Source organism: Zeus faber, assembly GCF_960531495.2.
Source record: "Zeus faber genome assembly, chromosome: 20".
In the NCBI taxonomy this organism is placed as follows: Eukaryota; Metazoa; Chordata; class Actinopteri; order Zeiformes; family Zeidae; genus Zeus; species Zeus faber.
The window spans coordinates 5,399,743-5,424,721 of NC_137207.1; the positions used below are offsets into that span (position 1 = coordinate 5,399,743).

Genomic DNA, 24,979 nt, shown 5'->3' on the forward strand with positions numbered 1-24,979 from the left:
TCAGATGGGATTGTGGCACCGTTGTAATTTATGTCCCCGCTTGTACTGAATTATGATATTAGCTGTGATCAGAAAGGATTTAGCAGAGACGATGGGTTCTGAGCTTAAACTCCTGCACCGGGGGATTGTCTTGAGCATGACAATTGAGTAACGTCTTCACCGGCGTCCTCGCAGAGAACATATACATGGACATGGAATTTATCTAGTTTTTATCCGTATTTTGAAGATTTGGCATATTATATTCTCGGCTAAGATTAACATAAATGAAAACTGTCAACAAGTCTATTTCTGCTTCCTAATAGTATTACAAATGCATTCCAGATTATTGTCGTAATTGGAAATCCTAGATTTGATAAAAAAAATTCCCCTGTAAGTGGTTGCATACTTTAAATGTATCCACTATTGAAACATTTGCTGCTCCACCCCTTAGAGACATTGTTTAAAATTCTTAATTTATGAGTAATTTAGTAATTTATTAGTTTAGGATCTGTTTGGTCTGTAGGATCTAAGTTCTGCCACTGTTTAAGCCTGCACTGCTTTACATTCGTAGGCACTGCGGTACCTCATCTGCATTCTTCAACTGTTAAATATAACTTCATATTCCTAACTGTGTTCTCCAAAGTGATAACTTTGTGGTAAAAAGACCTGAAACATCTCCGTTACAAGATGGTTGGAACTGTGTGACCACACAATTTAGGAGTTTCATCCAAGTGAAATTAAAATACGTTTCTGTTAAAAAAAAAAAAAAAAGAAAAAAAAAAAGTGCATTACAAAATGAATTAATTAATGTTGTTTTTATTTTTTATCTTTCTGCAATCATAGAACCACTTATATTAATCTTGATTCTCAACATTAAAGATTCCAGCATCACAAAGTCTGTGTCACTGTATCAGACAGAGGCAGGTTTTTGACAGGTACATGGACTGCTGAAGTACTCCTGGAATACTTTTGACCCGATGTTAATGTAAGGTAATTGTAGGTACATTTTGGGTAACGACAACAAATTTTACTCATAACAAACTTTCTGTTAAGTTACAAATCTCAGAGCAATGTAGCCTGACTTGACCGAGATATAGAGTGCTCAGAGAGATGACAGGGCCAGAAAAATATCCTTGGCCGTTTCTTCTAGAACTTAGTGTGGACACCATCAACGGAGCACACTTTGCGATTTCAATTTTCATTCATTAAAGAGTAACTATCAGGTATTTTCTTATGAATTTACAATTTTGGGCTCGTAGAGAAGATGGTTTTGGGGAAAAAAACCAAAATACGTATCTACAGGCAGAAAGGGAAAAAATATGTGTTGTAATGTTTTCAGTTTGCGGGTTAAAAAGTCGTTTATTTTTGACATCTGGGCCGGTGACGTCACAGGGGGAGTCGCTGTCTCTCTGCCACAGTGCAGTAGCAGGGTGGTGGTCAGTCGGCAGGTCAGTCAGTTAGTTTCACAGCGCTTTAGGATGGTACTGTGTTTTTATTTGATTTATTATTTAGCAGTAAAGAGTATTTACCCAGAATGACCCAAATTCCCATAGCAATTTTGTTTTGTTGTGTTCAAGTAGGAAACGGAGGAAAACAAATACATCTATATCTAAAATAAAATAAAAACACACCCTGTCTTTATTTAAGCGTCTCTCGTGGAAAGCTCTGGGGATAGCCCGGGAGATCTCTGGGAGAGACGCTCTCTCCCCAGATAGACAGGGCTCTTAGGCTCCCGCTGGGATAAAGCCATTTTTACGTTTTTCCTTTCATACACATAGTAACTTGGAAATAAATCCAAATCTGAATCTAAAATAAAAACACACTCTGAGCGCCTCTCCGCATCTCTACTTCCAAAATTGCCGTTCACTGCAGCTTCCTATCTCCCCCATGTTACGTCACATTCAAGTTCACCGGCAATGTCGGATTTTTAGGTGGGTGTGGCTAATTCCATTACAAAAGTGAGTCCAGCTGTAATTGTAATTAAAAAAAACAAAAACAAAAAATCATTTGTAAATCGCATTGCTACATAATTTCCCCTCACATTCATTCAGTAATTATGCAAACTTGCAATTTGCCTTGCTGTTTGTCTTGCTGTTGTCCTTTGTATGCTGTACATGCTTGGTTACGTCAAGTTACGCCATTAAAGGTGTTTTATGAAGTCCAAACTCAGAACATCAATTAAGGGTTTATGTTTTGGATGCCCTCCCCTGCTACTGCAAGTCTCTCAAACTGCACTGATTAAATTGAATCCTTTTAAATACGCGTGTTTCCCTCTACTCTGAAAAAGTTTATTTTGTTTTATCTTGGAAGAAGGAACAAAACGTCTGCAGATGAAAAAAATGAAAACTATCCACTGAGCCAGAATAATGAAAACACATCACTCGGAGGGAATTGACTTATTTGGAAAAGTTTTTATTTTTATTATATCTTTTTTTTTTTTGCCGCCTCTTGGACTTCCCCCCTCGGTGAATCCCACTGTGCTGCAGCCAACTCAAAGAGGAACTCTTGTTTTGTGAAAGTCCTTTGGAGTCCGGATCAAAAGCGTTTTTCATAGCAACTCAATCTGTGATTGAAATATTTAACGCTGGCTCTGAGCCTCACGGGTTTTCTCTCTCTCTCTCTCTCTCTCTCTGTCTCTCTCTCTCTCTCTCACCCACCCACCCCCACTCTTTCCATGTCCCTCTTATTCTGCATCTCATCCTTTTTAGAAGCAGAATGAGAATTTCCCATTTTCTCACTGCTTTGTTTTTCTCTTTCTACTATCCAGCTCCTGCCCCCCCCCCGCTATTTACTTGTTGTGCTTTTCTTTGTCCATCTGTGGCAACCGAGCCATGGTGCATTAATATTCCATGCTAATGTAAATGTTGTCGTGGCTATCTCAGGAAAAGGCCGTATGCATATTTGATTGTCTTCCCGACTTTGCCGCCTACCCTGACCGCCCGCTCACCCACTTAAGAGGTGAAAGTCAAAGCGAGGATTGGTCACCGTCTGTATTGGCTGCGGTGACCGAGGTGTGGTTCACAGATGAGGGAGAAAGGGAGGAACACGAAAGATGATTTTTTAAAATTAATTAATTATTTTTTTTTTAACTTTATTCCCGGCTTGAAAAGCTTTTTACGCTCTAATTCTCAGGTCAATTGTGGGAGACTCTACCCACAGATTCGGGTTCAGGTAGGGAGACGGAGACTTTCGGTGAATGAGGTGCCGACACAGCGTTTTTTTTAATAAGGGCTGAACGATTAGTCAAATTCAAACCAACATCGCAATGTAAGGCTGCGATTAAAAATAAATAAATGAATAAATAAAATTGCCTGCATGTGGCTCTTTTATGGCTAGTTTCTGATCTTTAGAGTGTTTATTTAAAATTGAATAAGAAAAATTCTGAAAGAGTATTCCAATAAATTTTGTCCGAGAAATAGTCTGCAGTATTCAAAACTGAATTTCCCATTAAACAAATCAACTTATGATGGCTTTGAGAGAGCTCATCTATAGAGATCTGTTTCCTGGTAGTGATCAATGATCTGTTAACTGAGTGATCAATGGTTGAAGACCTGGTTTCCACTGGCAATTTTATTATTAATTTTTCATATTTAATTATATTATTAGTAGTAGAGTAGAGTTGACTTGTCACTTTCTCTACGTAACCTTCCGTTTACCGTCTCCCATCTACTGTATACATTTGTACATAATTTATGTATAATAAAACATAATTTAATAATGTATTTGAGCTTGCAATGGCAATAAATACATGGTAATAAAAAGATGGTAATCGTAATAATAATAAAATGCAATTATTGCATACATCATGCTTTTCATTCCTTAATAACATTTTACTAGTATCCGTATTTTAAAATGCATAATGGTTTGATGGAGGAAAGGGACGTTTCAGAAATGTCTTTTGCAAAAATATTCTTTGTTAATGTGGCTCCTGAGCTGGGAAAGGTTGAGTAGCACTCATCTAACCAATCACAGGGTCGGAAACACTTACACAAACACTACCCTACGCTAACGTGACGAGTGAGAGCACTAGATGAATAAAATGACTTGCCACGCTATGCTTTGATTTGTTGATAGCTTGTGAAAATGGCTTCGATCAATCAATCAGTCAATATTGTACTGCGATTGAAGGTTTTTTCTTTTTACAATTCAGTAGTTAAATAAAGATTTGTTAATATCAATTAATGCATCAGTTCATCTCATTTCCTCATAACACGTAGGCCTGACCTACAGGAAAGGTTTATATGTTGACTGTATCCAATGTTGTGTTGGTCATACTATAGAATGATTTATTGCTTGTGTTTAATAGTGTGAATAATACAGAAGATAAGGATAACAATAAAGACATACTAAATCGCAATTGTAATATTGATCTAAAAAAATCAATTTGATTATTTTCCCAAATCTTTCAGCCCTAGATTTTAATAAAAGAATAAACAAAAGGCTCGCTGGCCAAAACGTGAACATAAAACCAATATCGCATGAATCTACGTCCGGGTCTGTTTGGGTCGTGATGTGGTCTGCAGGGTCACGTCTCCTGCACCACGCGCTCCCTTACTGCAAGACAGAAACCACATACGGGGACTATAATGGGCTGACCCCGTCCAGCTGCACCGACGCAGGACGAAGCCAGCCCTGTCACCTGCAGACCGTGGCTTAACCACGCCCTCTCGTCTGGCATAGCAAGGTTCTTTTCTGAGTCGCGACGAGAAAACGTGCTCATCTTCCTTCTGCTTGAGGATATTGCAACCATCCGGGGGGCTGTGGGAGATGGTACAGAACACTTCTTGCATGAAGATCAGTGCTAAATTATCATTTTATGCATGTGAATGCGAGGAGGAGACGGATGAAAAGCTTTTGCGTCGTTAGAAATTGTCGGCTTGGGATACAGATCTCGAGCACAAGCACGCCACCAGAGGTTGTATCCTCTTTGCCTTTATCCGAGCCGAGCCGGAGCCCGTTGCGTACCGGCATTGTTTTCCGGACGATGACACGCTGATAATTAGGCTTGACAGGGACGACGCCTTAGAAGTCTGACGAGACAGGCCGATGAAACGCGAGCTGGGGATGAGCCGACGAGTTTGGGATGTCAAGTGCCGACGCACGGCGTTAAAAGCAGTCCTGGTTCCTAGAAGAGCCAAGGGCATGAATCACACAAGGATGGAGTACTTAAGTTGAAACATACCCAACACACACGTTTGGGAGCAGCTGGCAGTGATTGAAGTTCAACGTCACCTCCAGCGATTATCCAAGTCTGAACTGCAGTATATAATGGCACCCTCATCTCCGGTGTAATTGCTTCTGCTGATTAAATCAGGTATGCAACGGCAAGTGTTTGTTTATCTATGTGGGTCACGGGAAGTTGTCAAAGTGGTTGAACTCGTCTCTTCGAGTGTGACTTGTGATGTATTTATTTATTTTTTCCAATTTATTTATTTATATATATTTTTGGAATGAATGAATTATCTGAAAAAAAGCACTCGGTTGCTTTTGGGCCTGTCGACAAAAACGACAAAGGGAAGTGGATGCTTGTCGTTCAGATTAAGAGGATCAGAGTAGATTGGCTATAAATAATTGCCCCGGGCTGTGTTCAGAGTCATATCACTTAAGACTTCCTTCAAATTTCGAATCTAATTTATGAATAAAATACAATTGAGGAATGGCTCTGTTTACCTCTGACTGTGTGGAAGTTACCGTTTTGATGACTAAATCCGTTCTGACTTGATTTTGACCTTATCTCATATCTCACAGTGTAGGGCCCACACTAGTCCGATTGCCTTCTGTTTGGCTGTCTTCATGTAAGATTGCTTTCCTTGGCTTAATTTTTAATATCAAATCCAATATCAATTTATCTGATGAAGGAATCTGATGAAATCCCTAACACACAGGAAAATACCAAATTAATAGTCTCCAGGTAGTATCCAGAACCCAGACTTATCCACCGGGCTGGTGGGGGCACGAGGGGTTGCGTCTTTGACCCATAGATGGCAGTGTGTCCTTTAAACTCCCGCACGGTGTCTGGGAGTCTCCCGGGGACCGAGCAGATAGACACTGACAGGCCTCCTTAATACAGATTTACCATAATGGCCCGCAAGGAAATGAGATGTACACTGTTAAATAGTTTGGAAAGACATCTCGCTCCGCTCCACCGTGCTCTGACCTCGGCGTACAAGCCCGCGAACACCAGAGCGGAACATTGATTTGACAAAGACTCTTGACTAATGACACTGGTAGAAGGGCGTGTAAAAAAAAAAAATATATATATATATATATATATGTATATATATATATAGATATCCTTCTATTTCTTTTTTCTCATGCGGAGGTGCAGCGTGGAGCTGATCCAGTTTATGAGATCATGCTTCTTCCGGTCACATTGGCAGGACAGTTGAGTCCTTGAAGTCTTTGGTCTTTCAATTAACGCCGGCTTTGTTGCTAAGGCTCGTGTGAAGCCGGTGGCCTGCGTCGTCACTGCTCATTCATTATGGATCGACGGCGAAGAGAATTCGGAACGCTCTGTTTCGGGGCTGTGTTGTTGTGGTTTTTTTGGGGGGGGGTGGGGGGCAGCTCCCCGTGTCACTGCATGAGCAGACTTGAGGACTTAAGGAGACATTTTTTTGAAGATGAAGATGACGCCAACGATATTGTATTATTATGGTGTGTGTGTGTGTGTGTGTGTGTGTGTGTGTGTTTGAGAGGATGCAGCATGGAAAAAGAAAACACTTCCTGTCTGTCTCTTCTCAAGTACTCTTTTGTTTCCTATTGATGTCAGGACTGTTTCTTTGAAGTGTGTGTGTGTGTGTGTGTGTTCACGTGCATTGTTCTTTTCTCCTTAACCGCAGTGAAAACCTGGAATAGCGTCAGAATCAAAGAACTCCACCCGCCCCGATACAAGTATCACTCTATTATTCTCTCTATCTCCATCCCATTCTCTCCATTTCTCTCCGTCATTATCCATTTCATTTTACCCCTCTGTCTTTCATATTTTTCTCTCCCTCAGTCTGTCTGTCACTGCCAAGTGCCCCTCCCTTGCAGGGTCTTTCTCCAGGGTCTAAAAGAGGAAATGTCTAAATTACACTTGCTAATAGGTTGCAGCGGCTCTATTTTCCCTCTTTTTTTCCGCTTAAAAAAATTTGCATCAGGAAGAGAAGCACATTTCATTTGATAGCAAATCAAATGTGGGTGAGTGTTGTTATCAACAAGTGAACGACGGCTGGAGTCCGTTTGGAAGTGTTTTTGTCATCGGGTGATCTCTCTTTCTCTCCTCTTTCCCTCTGCAACCCTTCTTCGCTGCTCTCTTCTTCTCATATTCTGTTGTTCTTTTTTTGTGTCACAGTCGTCTACCTCCTCTCCTTACCCTTTTCTTCTAACTTTTTCTCTCCTCTCTCTTCACCACCCCAACCCCTCCTCTCCTCTTTTCCTCTCCTCCCCTCTGGGCCTTGGCCTCCTCTTTTCTCTTGACTACCAGATGGAGACATCAATTCTTAATGTCCGTTCTGCCACACTAGGTCTCATCTCCGTCGTGTATTGAGAACCAGCACAGGACAACTCCACCAAGCGCTCCCAACGCTCACTGCACGTATAAAACACTTGAGACTAATCTAGTTCAGACACCAGACTGAGGTCTTCATCCAGACTGGTTTGACTGTCATCTGATCTAATGGTACCACCGCTGTGTTGCCAGTTGCTGTTCTTCTGTACAGCTGCAGCCTGCACAGTTGGATAAAATAACAAACACACAAGTCTAACTAATTAGAAATGTCTACCTCCTTCATCCCTCAAAGAACTTAAGGCTTTTCTTCTTGCAGAGGGGTACAGTATAACACATCACACAGTTCTTGTATGATGACGTTCCAAGAAGGGAAAGCATTTGTGGGGGTCTCTGCCCACAGGTAAGGGTTTAGGGAGGGAGACGGAGTCTTTCTGGCCGTGGTGCGCCAACATGGCAAGAGTTTTTATTGTCTCTTTAAACAATAAGGTACGTTGGCCACAAGTATAAATAACAAAATGATGATTATTCTAATAATGAGGTGGATAATAATCATCTTGGGCGCAGGAGGAATGGCGTTCCGCTGCTGGACTGCTGATGAGCCCGTGTTCAGACCCCCTCTGCAAGACAGACAAATGTTAAGAAAACTCCCAGCCAAATTCGAGGCAGCTTGGCGGCCGCGGGAAAGGGAACCATGCTGTCGTCCGCAGCCAGTGCTTTACCATGCCCGCCACACCATTTTTTTCCAACAAGGTACAGGAACCTTCTGAACCAATCGCATCCAGGAAGCGTGGACATGATGACGGTCAGGAGGCGATGCCATTTAAAAATGCTGATTGTTGGGTGAGGATTCTCTTGTAGCTTGAGTTAAACCAGTCAGGGTTGTTCTGTACGACAAACTCTGCCCCAATAGTTGGCTTGTGGGATGCTAATTCACGGTTCCTCATGTGGAAAAAGGAACAAGTTCCTCATTCCTAAAATTGTTCTTGCAGTGGAAAAGCCCATAGTGTAGTTTTACTACTCGTTATTACTGTAGGTCCTTGATATGAACACGTTTGAACATATTTGAACATCTGTTATTTTGTCCACCCTTGTATATCTCTCTCTCTCTCTCTCTCTCTCTCTCTCTCTCTCTCTCTCTCTCTCTGTCTCTCTCTCTCTCTCTCTCTCTCTCTCTCTCTCTATATGTATATAAATATAAATGTAATCACACAACCATAGTGTGCGTAGCGTAGCCGTTGTTGCCTTGACGTATGTGTGTATGCAGCCGTCCATGACAGGGAGTATGGATGTGTAAATTTGTCACCCTGGTGCTCTGTCATCACTGAACCATGCTGCACTTGTAAATGTCAGGGCCTGATGTTTGCCTGCTTCGCCCATTTACATTTTATCCACCGCGGTGATAAATGATCCAGTCCGCTATCACCGCTCTGTTTCTCAAAGGCGAGCAAGCGGTTAATGAGGTCAGACTCGATTTGCTTCCCCCACTTTTCATGGAGGCCGCGGTGACGTGCCAGGGGAGTCGGACAGGGAGCGAATGTCCCCGCGGTAGATGAGCGAAATCAACTGAGAAGATGTGGCGCTCGCTGGTCAAGTCGCTTTTCCTTCTTTATTTCTTTGTCATTTAACCGTAACCCACAGTGCCACAGTCCAACACAAGCTCCTCTGAGCTTCTCAAGCTGGCGATTTATTTGGAAATTATTTACTTTTACAAATGTTGTTGACCATTATCCTTAACTTCAATCAAATATATATTTTTTAACTAGATAGACGTAACACTCTTTAAGGATAGGTTCACCATTTTTTCAACTCGGGCGTGGGACCCATTGGACTACATGGCTGCAGCAGAGCATTTCAGTCTCTTAATAGTAAAGCTTTGAATCGGGTCGTGTTCTTCATTGTTCTACAATAATAATAAGGCCTGGGCCGATACCTTTGATACAAAAAATAATAATTATACACTCACCACAACCAGCTCTTAGCCCAGCTGTTTGGAGAAAGGCACCAGCATCCTCTGGGCCTCCACCAAACAGCGCTCAGATTTTTGTTCTCACTTACCGGCCGCTCTCAAATCATGACCCATTTTACAGCGGACCCCTGCATTTATGGCCAAGTCTCTCAAGCGCCCTGGGGTTTTTATTTATATACTGGCCGCGAGAGTTTTCCTGTTTGACTCCATGTCAGCAGTAAATTAAACCGATGCCCTTTAACTCGTTTGAATTAGTCCTCCGCATTAAGCCGCGGTTGGCTGGCAACGAGCTCTAGCTGACTAAACAGAGGTGGCAGACATCAAGACAAGTGGCAAATGTGAAAGAGTTGTGTGTTTAGGGAGTGTGAGTCTGTGTGTGCCAACGCGGGCAGGGGGTGGAAGCATCTGGGTGGGGTTGCTAGATGGGGAGCCGAGCAGTTTCCCTTTAGACGCAACCAGACTATTAACACAATAACCACAAAACAATTAGATTGACTTTTCTAAAATGGGAGTCAATAGCACTGCTGCTGCTAATTGACTGAGGGGGGGACTGCTTCAAGAGAGAGGAGACTGCTACCCTTTTTTGTTTCCTTTGTTTTGTGTGTCTCTGGAGGTGGGCCTGTCGCTGGCCTCCACCTTATTGACCTGCGGGCAGCTGTCAGAGAGGGAGCAGGGAGGTCAAACTTGTAGATCCAGCTTCACACTCATCATCATTAGAAACGCTAACTAGATTTATCTCTCCTCGTGCCCGCGTAGCCCGCATCGCCGGATGAGATTTGCAATGCTAATCTGTCCCATTAAATGCTTGCATCACAGCGCTGGATGATTTAGGAGACAGTAATAGTCCCAGACGGGTTATTTCTTCTTTCCCTGCAGTAGACAACACCGCTGACAGTTTATTCTAGGACGAGGCTTAAGATAATCCGTGTCTATTCCACTTCTGTTTGGTCCCCAAAGTACGAGATTCTGCAAGTTTTGAATAGTGTTGATTATCAGATATAAAATGAAGATCGCTTCACTCCCCAAAGTAAAGGATTGAGTGGAAATATAGACTGAGATTTATTGCACCCAGTAAGAGCATGGGCCGAAGATTTAGGAAATGTACAGGTCCCTACTGCCAGTTGTATTAAAACTGGGGAATGGTTTTTAAGCTTCATAGCTGCCGGCACTCAGTGTTGTTTCACGGTCGTACAAAGAGAGCGTTGGATTGACAGACATGGATTAATGTTAATCCTTGTTTCAAATGAGATGAATTTGTGAATTTGAATGTGAGTATTTGGATGTGATTTTGCTGTCCTGGCCGATGCTCTTTCTCTCTCTCTTTTTCTTTCTTTCTTTCATTCCTTCTTTCTTTCTTTCTTTCATTCCTTCTTTCTTTCTTTCTCTTTCATCCATCCTCTCATCCACCTTTCATCCATCCTAAAAATCTTTAAAACATCCTTCACAAGAATCTTAAAATACACCTTTTTAGCCTGGCTTTTACATATACGTTCTGTCATCTGGGTGTATTTTATTTCTATCTTTATTCCCTGTGTTTGAATACAATTTAACTTAAATTGAATGCATATATTTCTTATTGTTTTCAGTGCCATATTGTAAAATATGTATTTTATTTAAAGCACTTTGAATTGCATTTCCTTGCCTGAAAGGTGCTCTATAAATAAAGTTTGATTTGATCCATCCATCCATCCATATGTTGGCATGTGAGCACGGGTTACTCATCTGCAAACGTTAATGTGGGCTGTAAGTGTTTTTTAAAGTGCTTTGATATGGTTGTGTGCGCGCGCATGCATTAAAGCCGGTTTGTAGTGTTGCGATTGGCTTTAAAAGCAAATGGTTTCCTATTGCATGTGTGTTTTTAGGTAAACAGACGTGTAATTTTCCTTTCAAGCGACCCGCTATGACATGGTGCGAGCTTCGTTATGCGTAAGCGTTGGTAGTGTGCAAGCGCCTGAGTGAATGCTTAATAAGTCTGCAGTAATCGGTTGTAGCAGTTCCGGGCAGTGATGCTTTCCAGTTATTCAAGCATTTTGGGGTCAAAGTTTTTGTTTTTCAAATTGCTTTCATCGTGGACTTAATTAGTTGCGCGCCCCCCCCCCACCTCCATTAATAATTTACTCAAGAAGAGGAAAACACGATGATGAGGTTTGCGCTGAAGAAGCTTCTGGATCCTTGGTGTCTATGACCCAGCAGTGTCGCGTTGTGGCCGCTGTCGGCAATAGTGTAAGCTCCAACCCTGCCTGAACTATTGAATATCGATATTCAGCTTCTCCGTGTAGAGCACCCGAGCCACAAACCACATTTAAAACGAATCCAACAGGCTCACTAACCGCCATAAAACAGCCAATGTTAGCAGCTCTGTTGAGAGAGGTCAGAACGTGAAGAAGAAGTCCGTGCCTCCGAAACAATCTCAATATTCTCATCCGTGAAGGGTCCACAGACTATTACATCCCCCCATCGATTGTTACTTTGAGTAGTTGGACTCACACTTGCACACTTGGTTAAAAATTGAATGCGGCATGTGTCTGATGCATATCCCGGTCCCGGTTGATTAATTCCTCTCCCCTTATTTTCCGCTTCCCTTTGTCTTCCTCCCTTGTTCCCCGCACTCTGAGCCAATATATACAGTAGTGTAATGTTTTTTGTTGTTTGCCGACTGTTCTTGAAAATCATTTTAAATAAATTCCCCATATGAGTCTCAGAAGAACGAGCTTATGCACATACAGTGTATAACACCAAGCAATATAAAAAACACACACCAGTGACAAAGAGACTGAGGGGGATGGTCATGAACACACACACGCACGCACGCACGCACGCACACACACACACACACACACAGGAACACCTCCGTCTGCAAATGTGATATATATATTTTTTGCGAATGTACATTTTTTTATGTGAATCCCCTGCAAATTGCCGATTAAACGTGATTGAGAAGTCCCTCGCGGCTCCACTGTCGCTCCGTTGTTCGCTCCCTTTTGAGCAGAGACACATAGTCGGTCAACCAAAAAGCCAAAAAGGATGACTGAATTGAACTCCTTAATAATTATGGATGATCTGTAGGTCTGGGCCGATAGCGTTTTTTACTTAAACCAAATTTTTTGATCATTGGGAGTCAACCCGAGAGAAGATGATGAATTGATTTAAGTCGATCCAGTATTGGGAGCATAGCTTCAAGCTGCACCCAGCTGTACATACGGTGGTACAATCAGGACGCCAAAGAACCTGGTTGACAAATTACTCAAATTGAAGCCCAATGATCAAAAAACAAGGTTTTAGTAAAGAAAAAATACCACAGTTATCCATTAAATGATATCAAAATCAAAACCAATTAAAAAAAAAAAAAAAAAAAGACAGTAAACACTCCTGTTCGTGCACATGCGAGAGACTGTTGATGCTTTTGACGTTCTGCACCATAATCCAATTATTGTTCTCACTCAGATTCTGAAAATATTTAATTAAGCTACTCAAATGCTTACTGAGGGGAAAAAGCGTTCCATTAATATTCATTAATTTCATGCCATTGCGTAAACTCTAATTATTGCGAATGTCAGTTTCCCAACCTCCCTTTACAAGTGGCTTCCAATCTTTTACATTTCTCTAAGAATTTAAGTCAGTATTTTTGTGTTTCCAATAGTTTTTTCAACTTCAAAACAACAATGTTCATGCCATTTTTCTTATTTGCATTTAAAATAGAGAATATCATTCTGCAGTTTCATAAATAGTTTTCATGGTTTTGCGAGTTTCTCATGAAAAAAAAAAATCACCTTGAATAATGACGCTACATCACTTGTATCAGGATGTCATTTTTGAATATGGGAAAGTCAAATCTACCACTTACTCACCAATTACACTGTTTCCCAGTTTCAGGCTCACTGTGTTGGACAGATTTGTCAATTCCCCGCTGCTTGCATTGGGGTTTGGTGTTTTAGGATGAAGACGTTGAACCAGGACGTCTTTGGGGTTACCACATTGGTCACTTCCCATGATCACAGGATCCCATGAGCCCGATCTAGAAGCCATCCATCTTGTCTGCTCGTGTTAAGGTTGTGAGGCATTTGGCCTCCTGGTGGCTTACCGTTTCACATCTTCGGGGCAGGCAGTAGGAACTTGCTTTTGGAAAACTAGCCATTTGAGCGAAAGAGGTTGGGGGGCCAGGGCGTCATTTAGTCCAGAGTGTGGTGTGAATAATGATATTCTGGGAATGGAGGGCAAAAGTGGCCTGCTACTTTCCAACCCCCATCTCCCGTCTCCTCTTCACCATGCATGTGATGCGGGACCGGAACTAACCTCTGTGGTTTGGTTCTGATGGTCGGCAGCAGTTTGGCGCAATTGGAGCTATTTTAGACACTTTCAAGTACAAAAAAAATCCTCTCTCCCAAATAGCACGCAGGGCATCAGACAGCTTCAGAACACTCTTGAAACGAAAGTGGAGCAAACTAACAGCCCTAGATGTTTGCTATTTGATGGGGGTTATATGTTGAGATGGCTTTACTTTTGGCATAATTGTTATGATAACAATAATTGAGGTGGGATTTTAATGTTTGCATGGCAGCATTTACACCAGCGGCTTTTGGGTGTTATCATCTTTAACACCCCGTTTCAATTAGTATATGGCCAACCAGAAAGGTCAAGCTGTCACCAATTCTTATAGGTCTGCTAATATACTGTGTGTGTGTGTGTGTGTGTGTGTTTTGAAGGCTAGTTTATTCTCCTCCCTCTCGATACTATTACTCGACACTCTCCTACACACACTTCCTTGCATAGGCATGCTCATGCCTGACATGTAGCGCAGTGTTGATTAAAATTAAAGTGAAAGGTTTGGTATTTTTCAAGCCAGGCATTATTAAAATGTTGATTCCCGTTATTTATCACTGTAGCACAACCCTGCTGAACGCTTTACTACTGAGAAACTTACATCCTCACTTGGGCTGCGTTTACACCACCAACTGAAATTACCCAATTCTGATGTATTTTCCACATGTGACAGAGATCAGATGTGTATTATGAACGTCTAAAGGGGAAAATAACACATGGATTAGGATATTTTCATGTCCTTTTTGGGCCACATTCATATGGAAATAAATCCGATAGGAATCAGATATCCACTTAATGGACTTTCGCCAAAATGCATAGATCTTATTTGATTTGAATCATTTAGATTCAAACATCATCAATGCAACAATCATGATGAACCTCTGGCGACAGTGCAAACAAAACTGTTTATTATTTAGGTATTTGAAAGTTACTGACCTTATGTTCCTGGTCAAAAGTACCAACTAACACTATCTCCCTGTTGGCCTTGGTTTTTCTACTGTCATGGTGTATGGGTCTTGTGGTAAGTAGGTGTAAACGGGTGGGCAAAGAAATTGAATATTGGCAACAAATCAGAACTGGGCATTAAGATCTGCGGTGTAAAAGCAGCCTTAAATGCAGTCCGATGGGTCAAAGGTTCAAGATTTTCCAAAATGGGAAGCTCACATTATATTCCCATGTGTTTTAATGGATTTCAGTGAAAAAAAAAAAAATCACATTTAATTTTGTACTATTTTTTGCATTTGCCGCAGTACATCCAAAGCGTAATGCTGGCTGCAGTTGGATGCCAGTTGGAAGCGGCGCAACTGCCTGTTTCTAGTCTCTTCTTGGCCTGGATATAGTTAAAACAGCTGATTTGTGGGAGTGCAAAAAAGTCACCAAAGCCCTGAAAAATAAGATAAAATTCTGATTATTATTACAATTGATGATTAAAATTGTCTGATTATATTGTGAGGTTACTGTTTTTCCAAAAGTGGATTCAAAATTTGTTTAAGGCTGAAATATTTGCCCATTGGTGTTCAAAAGATTATGTTGATGTTCAGATGAATTCCAACAAATTCTGTATGACTTCAAATTCATTCAAACTATATTGAAAAAGTGACCTGCCATGCTATGCATGCTCAAGTTCCCGTGTTTGACTACTGTGTGTTTATGGCTTTGTGTGTGTATGTGTGTGCGTGGCTCCTGTATGCGTTTCAGAGCAGTCATTTACTAGTATGTAACTGCATGTTTATGAGTCTCTGCATGCCTCTGTCTCCAGGTGTCTCTGGCGTGCACGCAGAAATGTGTGTTTTACTCGTGTGTGAGTGTGTATGTATGTATAGTATGTGTGTGTATCCGCGGTTCCTCACAGTGACGGTTACACAGAGGGTTACATGGTGGATGTGTGGCCACTAAGCTGTAAGCTCTTCTCCTCCAGTGATCACTGGACCACTAAGTGGATCGGAGCCAGAGAGGAGACCTTGATTGGAACCATCCGAGTGAGGAGAATGGCCATTTCCACACCTGCTGGCTCACTTGTTGGACTCCTGAGTACTTTCCGCGCAGGGTCCTGCATATGTGTGTGTGTGTGTGCGCGCGCGCGCGCATGTGTTGGGGTATGTAGGTGTGTGTGTGTGCACTTGAACGCATGCACAGTGATGGTTCCATGTAATGAATCCTAAATCCTGAACTACAGATGTGAAATACTGCTCTCTCTCTCTCTCTCTCTCTCTCTCTCTCTCTCTCTCTCTCTCTCACTCTCTCTCTCTCGCTCTGTTTTTCATCACTTCATCCCTTATCTCTCTCTCTGTCAGCGTTTTTTCCCTTCTCTCACTCTAATCCCTCCCAACACACACTCTGATGCACGCAGCATCTATGGCACACATACACTCACATTAGCGTGTGCAAACACACACTGTTATCTGCAGGAGGGATATGCAGGAAGCGAAATATGGATGATTAGTAAATGAAGGAAGATTGCCTTTGATTATCTGTCGTCAATTAACTCAGTCAGCCGACCGCCTGCTCCCTAGCCAACCCAATCAGCGACAACGCCCTGGCTACGTGATCCGCGAACACATTCACTGTGTGTGTGTGTGTGTGTGTGTGTGTGTGTGTGTGTGTGGTATTTGCGCGCTTCACAGGGCGTGAAGATCTGCAGATTTTCCTCTTGTGATTTCCTCCCCTTGTTCTCTAATGAAAACGCACGAGTTTGAATCGCAATTTGCGTTCCGGCCCAACTGTCTGCCGCGCCACAACCGCCACTCGCTGATGTTATTTCGTTTTTTTTTTTCCCCATGCACGTGTATTAAAAATCCCCTCGTCTTTTCCATTGATGCGCTAGGCAGAAAATGGCTGCCCCTCACAACGCCAAGCAGCTATTGAAAATAAACCTGACCTTTCTTTCCTGTGTGAAGTGGAACGAGAGCGGAGGAATCTGTATATAACAGGGAAACGTAATCAGTCCTGTGGTGGTGTATTTTTCATGGCAAAATTCTGTATCGGGATATAAGGAGGATGGGGGGGGGGGGGGGGGCTGGTGGCGGCGCTTGACAAAAAATAAAGGATGATCTTTTTAAGTTAAAAAAGATGAAAGAAAGTTATAGGCATTCCCCAAACCCCCAGCCTCCCGGAAAAAGCCGGAGAACAAAGCCTCGGTGGAGCTTCACAGGAAGGAAAGGAGGCACACTTAAAAAAAAAAAAAAGTCGGGGGAAATTTCATAAGAAGATTAGATACGGAACTGGTGATTCAACCACAGTCCCTCATTTTTATGTTCCAATGTTCAATGAACGAGCCAATGGTTGGCTCTACTTCATGAGGTGGTTTTGTATTATTACACCCAAATGATATTGTTGTGCTGTGATAGTGATAGAATGTTAATCACAGTCTTACTATCACCGTCTGCCGCCCTCATCAGCAGGGAGATGCTAGATTTTGTGAGTTTTCTTCCAGGGCTCCATGCCAATATGTCACAATCCAGTGCATTCGGCCATCGTGTTGTCTTTCTCACGACAACACACTTTGGACTCCTTTGTTTCCAGAATAATTGATGAGGGGGGGGTAATTTGTCCTTCTCCCCTATTTGGCAGCCGTAGCTCCGGTCTCGGTAATCAGATCATTACATTACATTACATTTAGCAGACGCTTTTATCCAAAGCGACTTACAATTGTTCAAACACCGACGGACGCAGCCATCAGGAGCAATTAGGGGCAATTATTGAGCTAGTGTTAAGTGTCTTGCTCAAGGACACTACAGCATGCTAGCAGGAGGGGCCTGGGATCGAACCAGCAACCTTTAGATTACTAGACGACCAGCTCTACCGCCTGAGCTACCATCCCGGATCAGTTTGACACCTCTGCACCTCCTGGCAAAAAGTGTTGTTGAGGTTTACAGGCCAACTTCAGTGTGTCAAGGTGTAATTGTAAAGCGCTTTGAGTGACTTTAGTGTCTATAAAGGCTCTGTCTATATGGAGTCCATTTACTAGGAGCCGACAAAATCTTACGTGGACCCTGTGGTGGTGACTGTGGTGGTTGGGGTGTCAGACTAAAAGTGTGTTAGTGGCAGGTTGTACCCATCATCTTGCTCTTTGCAGCTGAAAATAATTTAGAGTTGAATTTCAATTTCAATTTAAATTTTTTGACCAGCCGGAATCACTTTATTAGTAAAGTAGATAAATTGGATGATTACCAAAATCCAACTTCAACAAAACTGGGTCTGCTGGGTCAATCACTTGCAAATGTGCTCACAGTACTCATACTCGCCAAAACTTTTCCACCTATAAAGATTATAAAGATTGGCTGTAAAGCCTGTAAAGATTGAAAAAAATCCTGAGTGAAAAAGGCCTCTCGCATGCCTATGAAAGACTGATAGCATAGTTTCACATAGTATAGTTTCATCATCATTATAGCCATCTGGTGAGATATAATATAATTTCTACTGGAACACAAGCTACAGCTGTAACAGGACCTTGCAGTGAAGTGCAAAGAATGACATACACAAAGTTGTTGACTGTAAACCTTACCCATTAGCCCCTGTCGATGAGGGGGCAAGTGCTGTACGCTATTCGGCATCTTAATTATTTTGTTCTTCCAACTCTCTTACTTTTTGATATATATTCTTCTTTTTTACTTTTTTGCTCTTTCTATCACTCCTTGTCTCTCTCTTTGTCTCACTTCCAGTATTTTTGGGTCTCTATGAGTGGACTGGCTGAATGCTGAAGGCTGGAATTGGAACGTCGGAAATACGAAGTACAAGTGTGTCTCGCATTTAATGCTGTTGTCCATGGCAGTTGACCATGCCCATCTAACTGCCCGACATTTCATTCATTGTACTTTTTGCTCATGTGTATTTGGCTGCTGAGGGGCGGCATTCTCACTCGTTCACTCCGGGTCCACTTGGGTTTTATTCATCAGCAACGACTGAGTCATGGGAAATCCCAGCATGCATGGCACAAGTGCTCAGCAAGACAGAATGAAGGGGAGGCGAGTGTGTCTTGACTCTACCTTCCGTTAAGTCATTATCTACCATCGCAGAGGTCCCGCCCATCTCTGCTCCACCCTCCTGGGAGTACCCCAGCTCAGAAACTCAGGTCCTCTAATGGCGTCGTCCCGATCGGTTGGTTGTTGGAAAAAAATAAAATAAAAAATATCCTGAAAAATCCAAGTTAGAGCTTGACATGCCAACAGGGGATGACTCGTCACAGCTGCTGGATCTCAGCGAATGCGACATCTAACCACTGTTCTGTCATGTAGAGAGAGAGCGACCGCCGTCTCCGTTGGCTCTGCGGTTTTGTCATCATCTGGGAGAAAAAGGCCTTGTAAGAGAAACGGAGGAGTGCTGTGTTTTCGGCTTTGTAAATAATCTCTCTTGCGCCGTTTGAAGATTCGGCGACACAGCGTGAATATGGAATGGTGTTTATCTATTGGAGTAAGGGAGTATTTGATATTGGGGGAACTTAAATGATGCCTCAGCTTAAATGATGGGGCTGCAAGGCCTATGAAAAATATCTGATGGTTTTTAAATTGAAAATGGAAAGGGCCTTTTTTTAATGTCATTTGTTTTGTTAATTAGAATTTTTCCTGTAATAAGTCAAACAATCAAAAATATCAACAACTAAAAATGGAATTGTACCAAATATATCATGAGTAAGCATTTGGCATATACTGTAGATAAAGCTCAGCTATAGAGAACTTTCTCGAAGGTGCCCATGTCTACAGTGACGATAGAGACAAAGACTAGCAAGAGGTGTCATCAATTTATGATTTTTACTCGATCTAATTCTGAGAATGGCCACTTTATATGAGGGACAAGTTCCAAAGTGAATTAGAATTCTTATACTGAGCCCATGACAGGGCTCGAGACTAACGGAGTCCCGTCCGTACCAAAATGTGTTTGGGACGAGCAGGGATCTTTCCCGGGATTTTTGTACAGTTTAACTGTCGCTTTAAAGTAATAATTCCCTAAATCTTGATGCAGAGTTGCAGTGAAAAGAAGATAGACAAGGCAGATAATTGCTTTAGGGTATGTTGCGCTATGTTGCTGCTACTTTCCGATATGTCGTGAATGAGCTTTGGATGCAGCAGCAGCTAGGGGAGGGAGGATGTCGCCGCTATGGCCCTGTGCGTCCATCTTATTGTAGCGGTCAAGATCCACTAGTAAACAATTACAATGTGTATTGAGATCTTCATGAAATTCGGTTTGTTATAAAGGAGAGAAATTGAACATGGTACTGGTTACTTATCAGATTCAAATTCAGTTACTGGGGGCAGATGTAATTGTATTTTTCATTCATTACCATGTTTAAAGGAAGAAGGTACCATGCGTGCCTCATATTGAGGACTGAATATTTTATATTTTTTAAGATTTTATTAAAACATTGGACATCTTGAATGTTGTTCAGCTAAGACCATGGGGAAAGTGTTTTACAGAATAAATGGAAAGCAAAGTTAAATTTGTCTCACTTTTTTTTAAAATAAATATAATTATTGAATTCCTCAAAATTTTTATGGTGTTTTTATTATGCCACTAGCAAATATAGATGATAATAACAAAGTAACAAAACAACATTTTGAGTTTGGGATGATTGACATTCACTTCAAGAGGGTTAAAATTGTTTTGGGGGACGGTGGTGAATAAAGTTAGTCTGGAGCTCTGGCCTATGAGAAGAGAATCTCTCGCCAAATGTTTCTGCGCTTGTTGTGGAGATGAGTCACTCAGTTGCTCTTTTGGAATTGGGCAGAGTTTTGCTTTAGCAAAAGACATAACAAACAATGTCTCATGCTCAGCCGTTTGCACTGTTGCCTGACAGCAAGAAGGTGCTGGGTTTGAACCCGACTGGGGACCGTATACAGAAAGGATTTTTTTGCTTTCTCACCTAATATGGGTGCTCCGGTTTCTACTGACTGTCTGACTGACCGCCTTAGACAGAAGAAGAGGGTAAACCCAAAACATCCGAAGCATTCCTGTTTCAAATAGAATTCTGCACTCGCAGTGTAATCCATAAGGAGAGATGATCTTATGCGTAGTAATTTTAAATGCATTGCATTCATGTTTAGCTGAAGCTGTGCCCCAGTATGTTCCTGGTTCACTGTTTATAGCATGTAATAAGTGGAGTTAGGAAATCAAGAAAACAGTAGTACACATACACAATACACATTTTTGTAGTGAATATTGACGGTGACAAGAAGATGTCATCATTTTATGATCATCAACATCAACATGTACAAATTCATTTTTATGGTGTCATTCGATGCGATGAACAGCCTGTTGTATTTTCAAATCATGAGCTGTTAATGTTGTCTTGTGTACAATTCAGTCCAGTTATGACTTTAATAAATCCTTGCGTATCGCGCTGTAATGAACATTAATAGGCAGAAAGAGAGTGATCATAAAGTGTTTGGTTTGGTGTTAGCTGACGGTGTGTATGGGACTGTGTGGGCCGGTGCCCACTGGCACCGATACAACACGACGAACACGCAGCACCACCCAGTTTCCTGTTTTTTTTTTTTTTTTCTTTCTTCCACATGGGATTTCCATCAGTTTGTAGGCGTAGCGTGGTGTTTCATGTGTCATGTACGTCTGTGTGTGGTGCCGTGGAGGATCTTGACGTTTTATTTTGGGGGGTAGGGTGATGGTTATGTGTGAAGATTTTTTGTTCCCTGTTTGGAGTCGTTGACTCACATTAGTCACACTCGGGTGCGAGGGCTTGACTTATGCCGAGTTCAGACTACGTGATTCTGGCCTGATTTTCCGGCTCGCTGACAGGTTTTTGGTGATTGCTGAGCAAAGCTCCAGATCGGAGGAAAATTATAGCTCGCTCCCGTGAGTGACGAACATGTGGTGTGAACTGCTCACGACACGATCCGACTGCTCACTGAGCACTTGCCAGTGGCTCGCAGACGCCTGCGAGATATCAAGCAGGTTTAATATCTGATCGTGTCGGGATCGACTCAGGAGTGACGCATCGAGCTACAGCCAATGGGGGGGGGTGGTGGTCATGAAGAAGTAACAGAGACGGTAGTGCACAGAGCAGTAGCCAGAAACACACAACATACCTATTTTACTTTTCTTCTCCAGGTTTTTAATATATTTATTATTTAAATTCTGCTTTTATTTGGTTTTATACAGTGATCAAGAATATAATAAAAATAAATACCCACACATTTCTAGTGTCAATGCTCGTGTGTGTTTTCGTGACAAAACGTAGTTTAGAGACCCAACAGAGTCGTTTGGTATTCCTCCTGGTGAGAGACACACCACACACACGCACGCACGCACGCACGCACGCACGCACACACACACACACACACACACACACACACACACACAATCTTTGACAAATACACAATCAAGCTCTGTTAAAGTCATTGCGGCGAGACTTCCGGCTTCCTTTCCTGGTGGAAACCCAGCTTAAGTTGTTTATGGTCGTGATAGCGACGCTCGAGGCTCTGCCAAAATGACATCATCCAGTTAGTAAGCTGCAGCAAAGGAGCAAAGTCTGTCTGCACAAAAAGTAGTAATGGAACAGAGAAGTTTATCACTCTGACAACACAGTCTGAAGATTTTTTCCACCAAGAAATATGAGTTTTCCCCTGTGTGTGTGTGTGTGTGTGTGTGTGTGTGTGTGTGTGTGTGTGTGTGTGTGTGTGTGTGTGTGTGTGTGTGTGTGTGTGTGTGTGTGTGTGTGTGTGTGTGTGTGTGTGTGCACGCGCGCGCGCCCCTCTCTCTGTGTTTGTTTGTTGGTATCTGTCAGCATTCGCAGTGCCTGCGTGTGTTTGTGTGCCAGTGTGCACATCAGTCTTTGTCGTTTTAGGTGTGTATTTTGTGCATATCTGAGGCTAAAACTATTTGTTTGTGTCACTGTTTGCTTGTGAGTGTGTGTGCGTGTGTGTGTGTGTGTGTTTGAGAGAGAGAGAGAGAGAGAGAGAGCAGAGGGAGAGAGGAGAAGAGACAGAAGAAAACACTTTCTTCTTAACATTAGCAACATAACTGGAAGAATGTGTGTTTGTTTTTCTTGTTTGTTTGTCTGTGTCGCTATTTGTGTCTGCGTGTGTGTCTGTCCATCTGTGTACGTACAGTACGTGTAAACTCTTATTTCCTACTTTTGGTGTGTTTCTCATTATATTTGCTTACCTATTTTGGTACATTTCTGTTTGTGTGCATGTGACAGTTAATTAAGACGATGGCAGCTTTTGGTGTCCCCGTGCTTGGTGACATTGTAGTCTGGTAATAGGAATATTACACGGATCGGCCACAACATTAAAACCACCACCAATAACCATTAATATTGTGTAGCTCCCCCTTGTGCCGCCAAAACAGCTCTGACCCGTGGAGGCATGGACTCCACAAGACCTCTGAAGGTGTCCTGTGGTATCCAGCACCAAGACGTTAGCAGCAGATCCTTTAAGTCCAGTAAGTTGCGAGGTGGGGCCTCCATGGATCGGGCTTGTTGTTCCAGCACATCCCACAGATGCTCGATCGGATCAGACCCTAACCCCGACCATCCACATGATGTAGAAGAAAACGTGATTCATCAGACCAGGCCACCTTCTTCCATTGCTCCATGATCCAGTTCTGACGCTCACATGCCCATTGTAGCCACTTTCAGCGGTGGACAAGGGTCAGCATGGGCACTCTGACTGGTCTGCGGCTAGGCAGCTTTTCACGCAGCAAGCTGTGTGTTCTGACACCTTTCTATCATAGCAAGTTCAAGTTCAAGTTCAAGTTCAAGAGATTATTTGTCACATACATATACAGCATTAACTTTTTCAGCAATTTGTGCTACAGTAGCTCTTCTGTGGGATCGAACCAGACGAGCAGGACTTTGCTCCCCACACCCATCAATGAGCCTTGGGCGCCCATGACCCTGTTGCCGGTTCACCGGTTGTCCTTCCTTGGACCACTTTTGGTAGGTACTAACCACTGCATACTGGGAACACCCCACAAGACCTGCCGTTTTGGAGATGCTCTGACCCAGTCGTCTAACCATCACAATTAGGTCCTTGTGAAAGTGGCTCAGATCCTTACGCTCGCCCATTTTTCCTGCTTCCAACACATCAACTTCAAGAACTGACTGTTCACTTGCTGCCTAATATATTCCACCCCTTGACGGGTGCCATTGAAACAAGATGAGCAATGTTATTCACTTCATGCTGTCACTGGTTTTAATGTTGTGGTTGATCAGTGTATATTGATCTGCGCTGGCTCTGTTGCTCCCTATCCATTGTTTTCTGACTGCGAGAGACGCACATAGATGCCAGGTGCAATCGTTGCAGAACAAAATGTAACGTACATAATTGGCAGTAGTGCTCTCGTTGTACTTAAGTGCGAAGTGCATCTATCTCCTGGCAATATCGCCACAATCGAAGGGTCGGGTGTCTGTGTTGCCGGCGACCTTGGCCTCCTCTAACCGCTCTCTCCGTCCTCCAGCCCTGCCGATGCTGCTGCCCAGTGAGGTTCAGGCTCCGGCTCCCCAGAACAAGTCGATGGGGGACATCGAGGAACTGGCCGCCAGCTACGAACGCAAACTCATCGAGGTGAGCAATATTGTCTATGTCATGGCGTATGTCATTCATACAGGTATGCACACAGTTTGGAAGGCTCCCGCAGGGGTTGGTGTGTGTGTGTGTGTGTGTGTGTGTGTGTGTGTGTGTGTGTGGGGGTGGGGGCGGGGGTTGTTCTTTTTTATTTTATTTTTTTTGCTTTCTGGTGTAAATTTCAAGTAATTAATAGCAGCGTGGATTTTATAAAACGGCAACATTTGCGTTTCCAGAGCCAGGAAGCAGCTCTCCAAAACAGGTGTTCCACAGAAATACAAATCAAATATTTCCCAGGAAGACGAGCTCTAATGAATGGGAAACAAGTGTACTGTTGGCAAAGTTCCCCTGTCTGATGACCAATTGTGTGACAGTGAAACCCAGCTGGAGCGTGACAATCACGGCCAAACAGAAGGGGACGCGCCCTGGGTTGGTGTGTGTGTGTGTGTGTGTGTGTGTGTGTGTGTGTGTGTGTGTGTGTGTGTGTGTGTGTGTGTGTGTGTGTGTGTGTGTGTGTGTGTGTGTGTGTGTGTGTGAGCGTGTGCGTGTGTGTGCGTGAGTGTGTGTGCTGTGGGGATTATTGTTCCGTGGTTGTGTTAGGTTGCTGCGCGCGTGCTCGGCGGGCATGAATAATTCAGTCCATTTTTATATTTCTTTAATAAGAAATATTTTGGCCTACGCGTTGGGGGAAGCCATCTTGTCACTTAT

At 42.7% G+C, this 24,979-nt stretch overlaps 1 protein-coding gene across 1 annotated transcript in view; it reads left to right on the forward strand.

Annotated features, from left to right (window-relative positions):
* snx29 (sorting nexin 29) overlaps positions 1–24,979 on the forward strand; it is a 192,891-nt gene that overhangs the window by 76,891 nt on the left and 91,021 nt on the right. Inside the window, exon 15 of the mRNA XM_080020973.1 lies at positions 24,165–24,271. Coding sequence (XP_079877099.1) covers positions 24,165–24,271 — 107 coding nt within the window. The remainder of the gene's footprint in view (positions 1–24,164; positions 24,272–24,979) is intronic.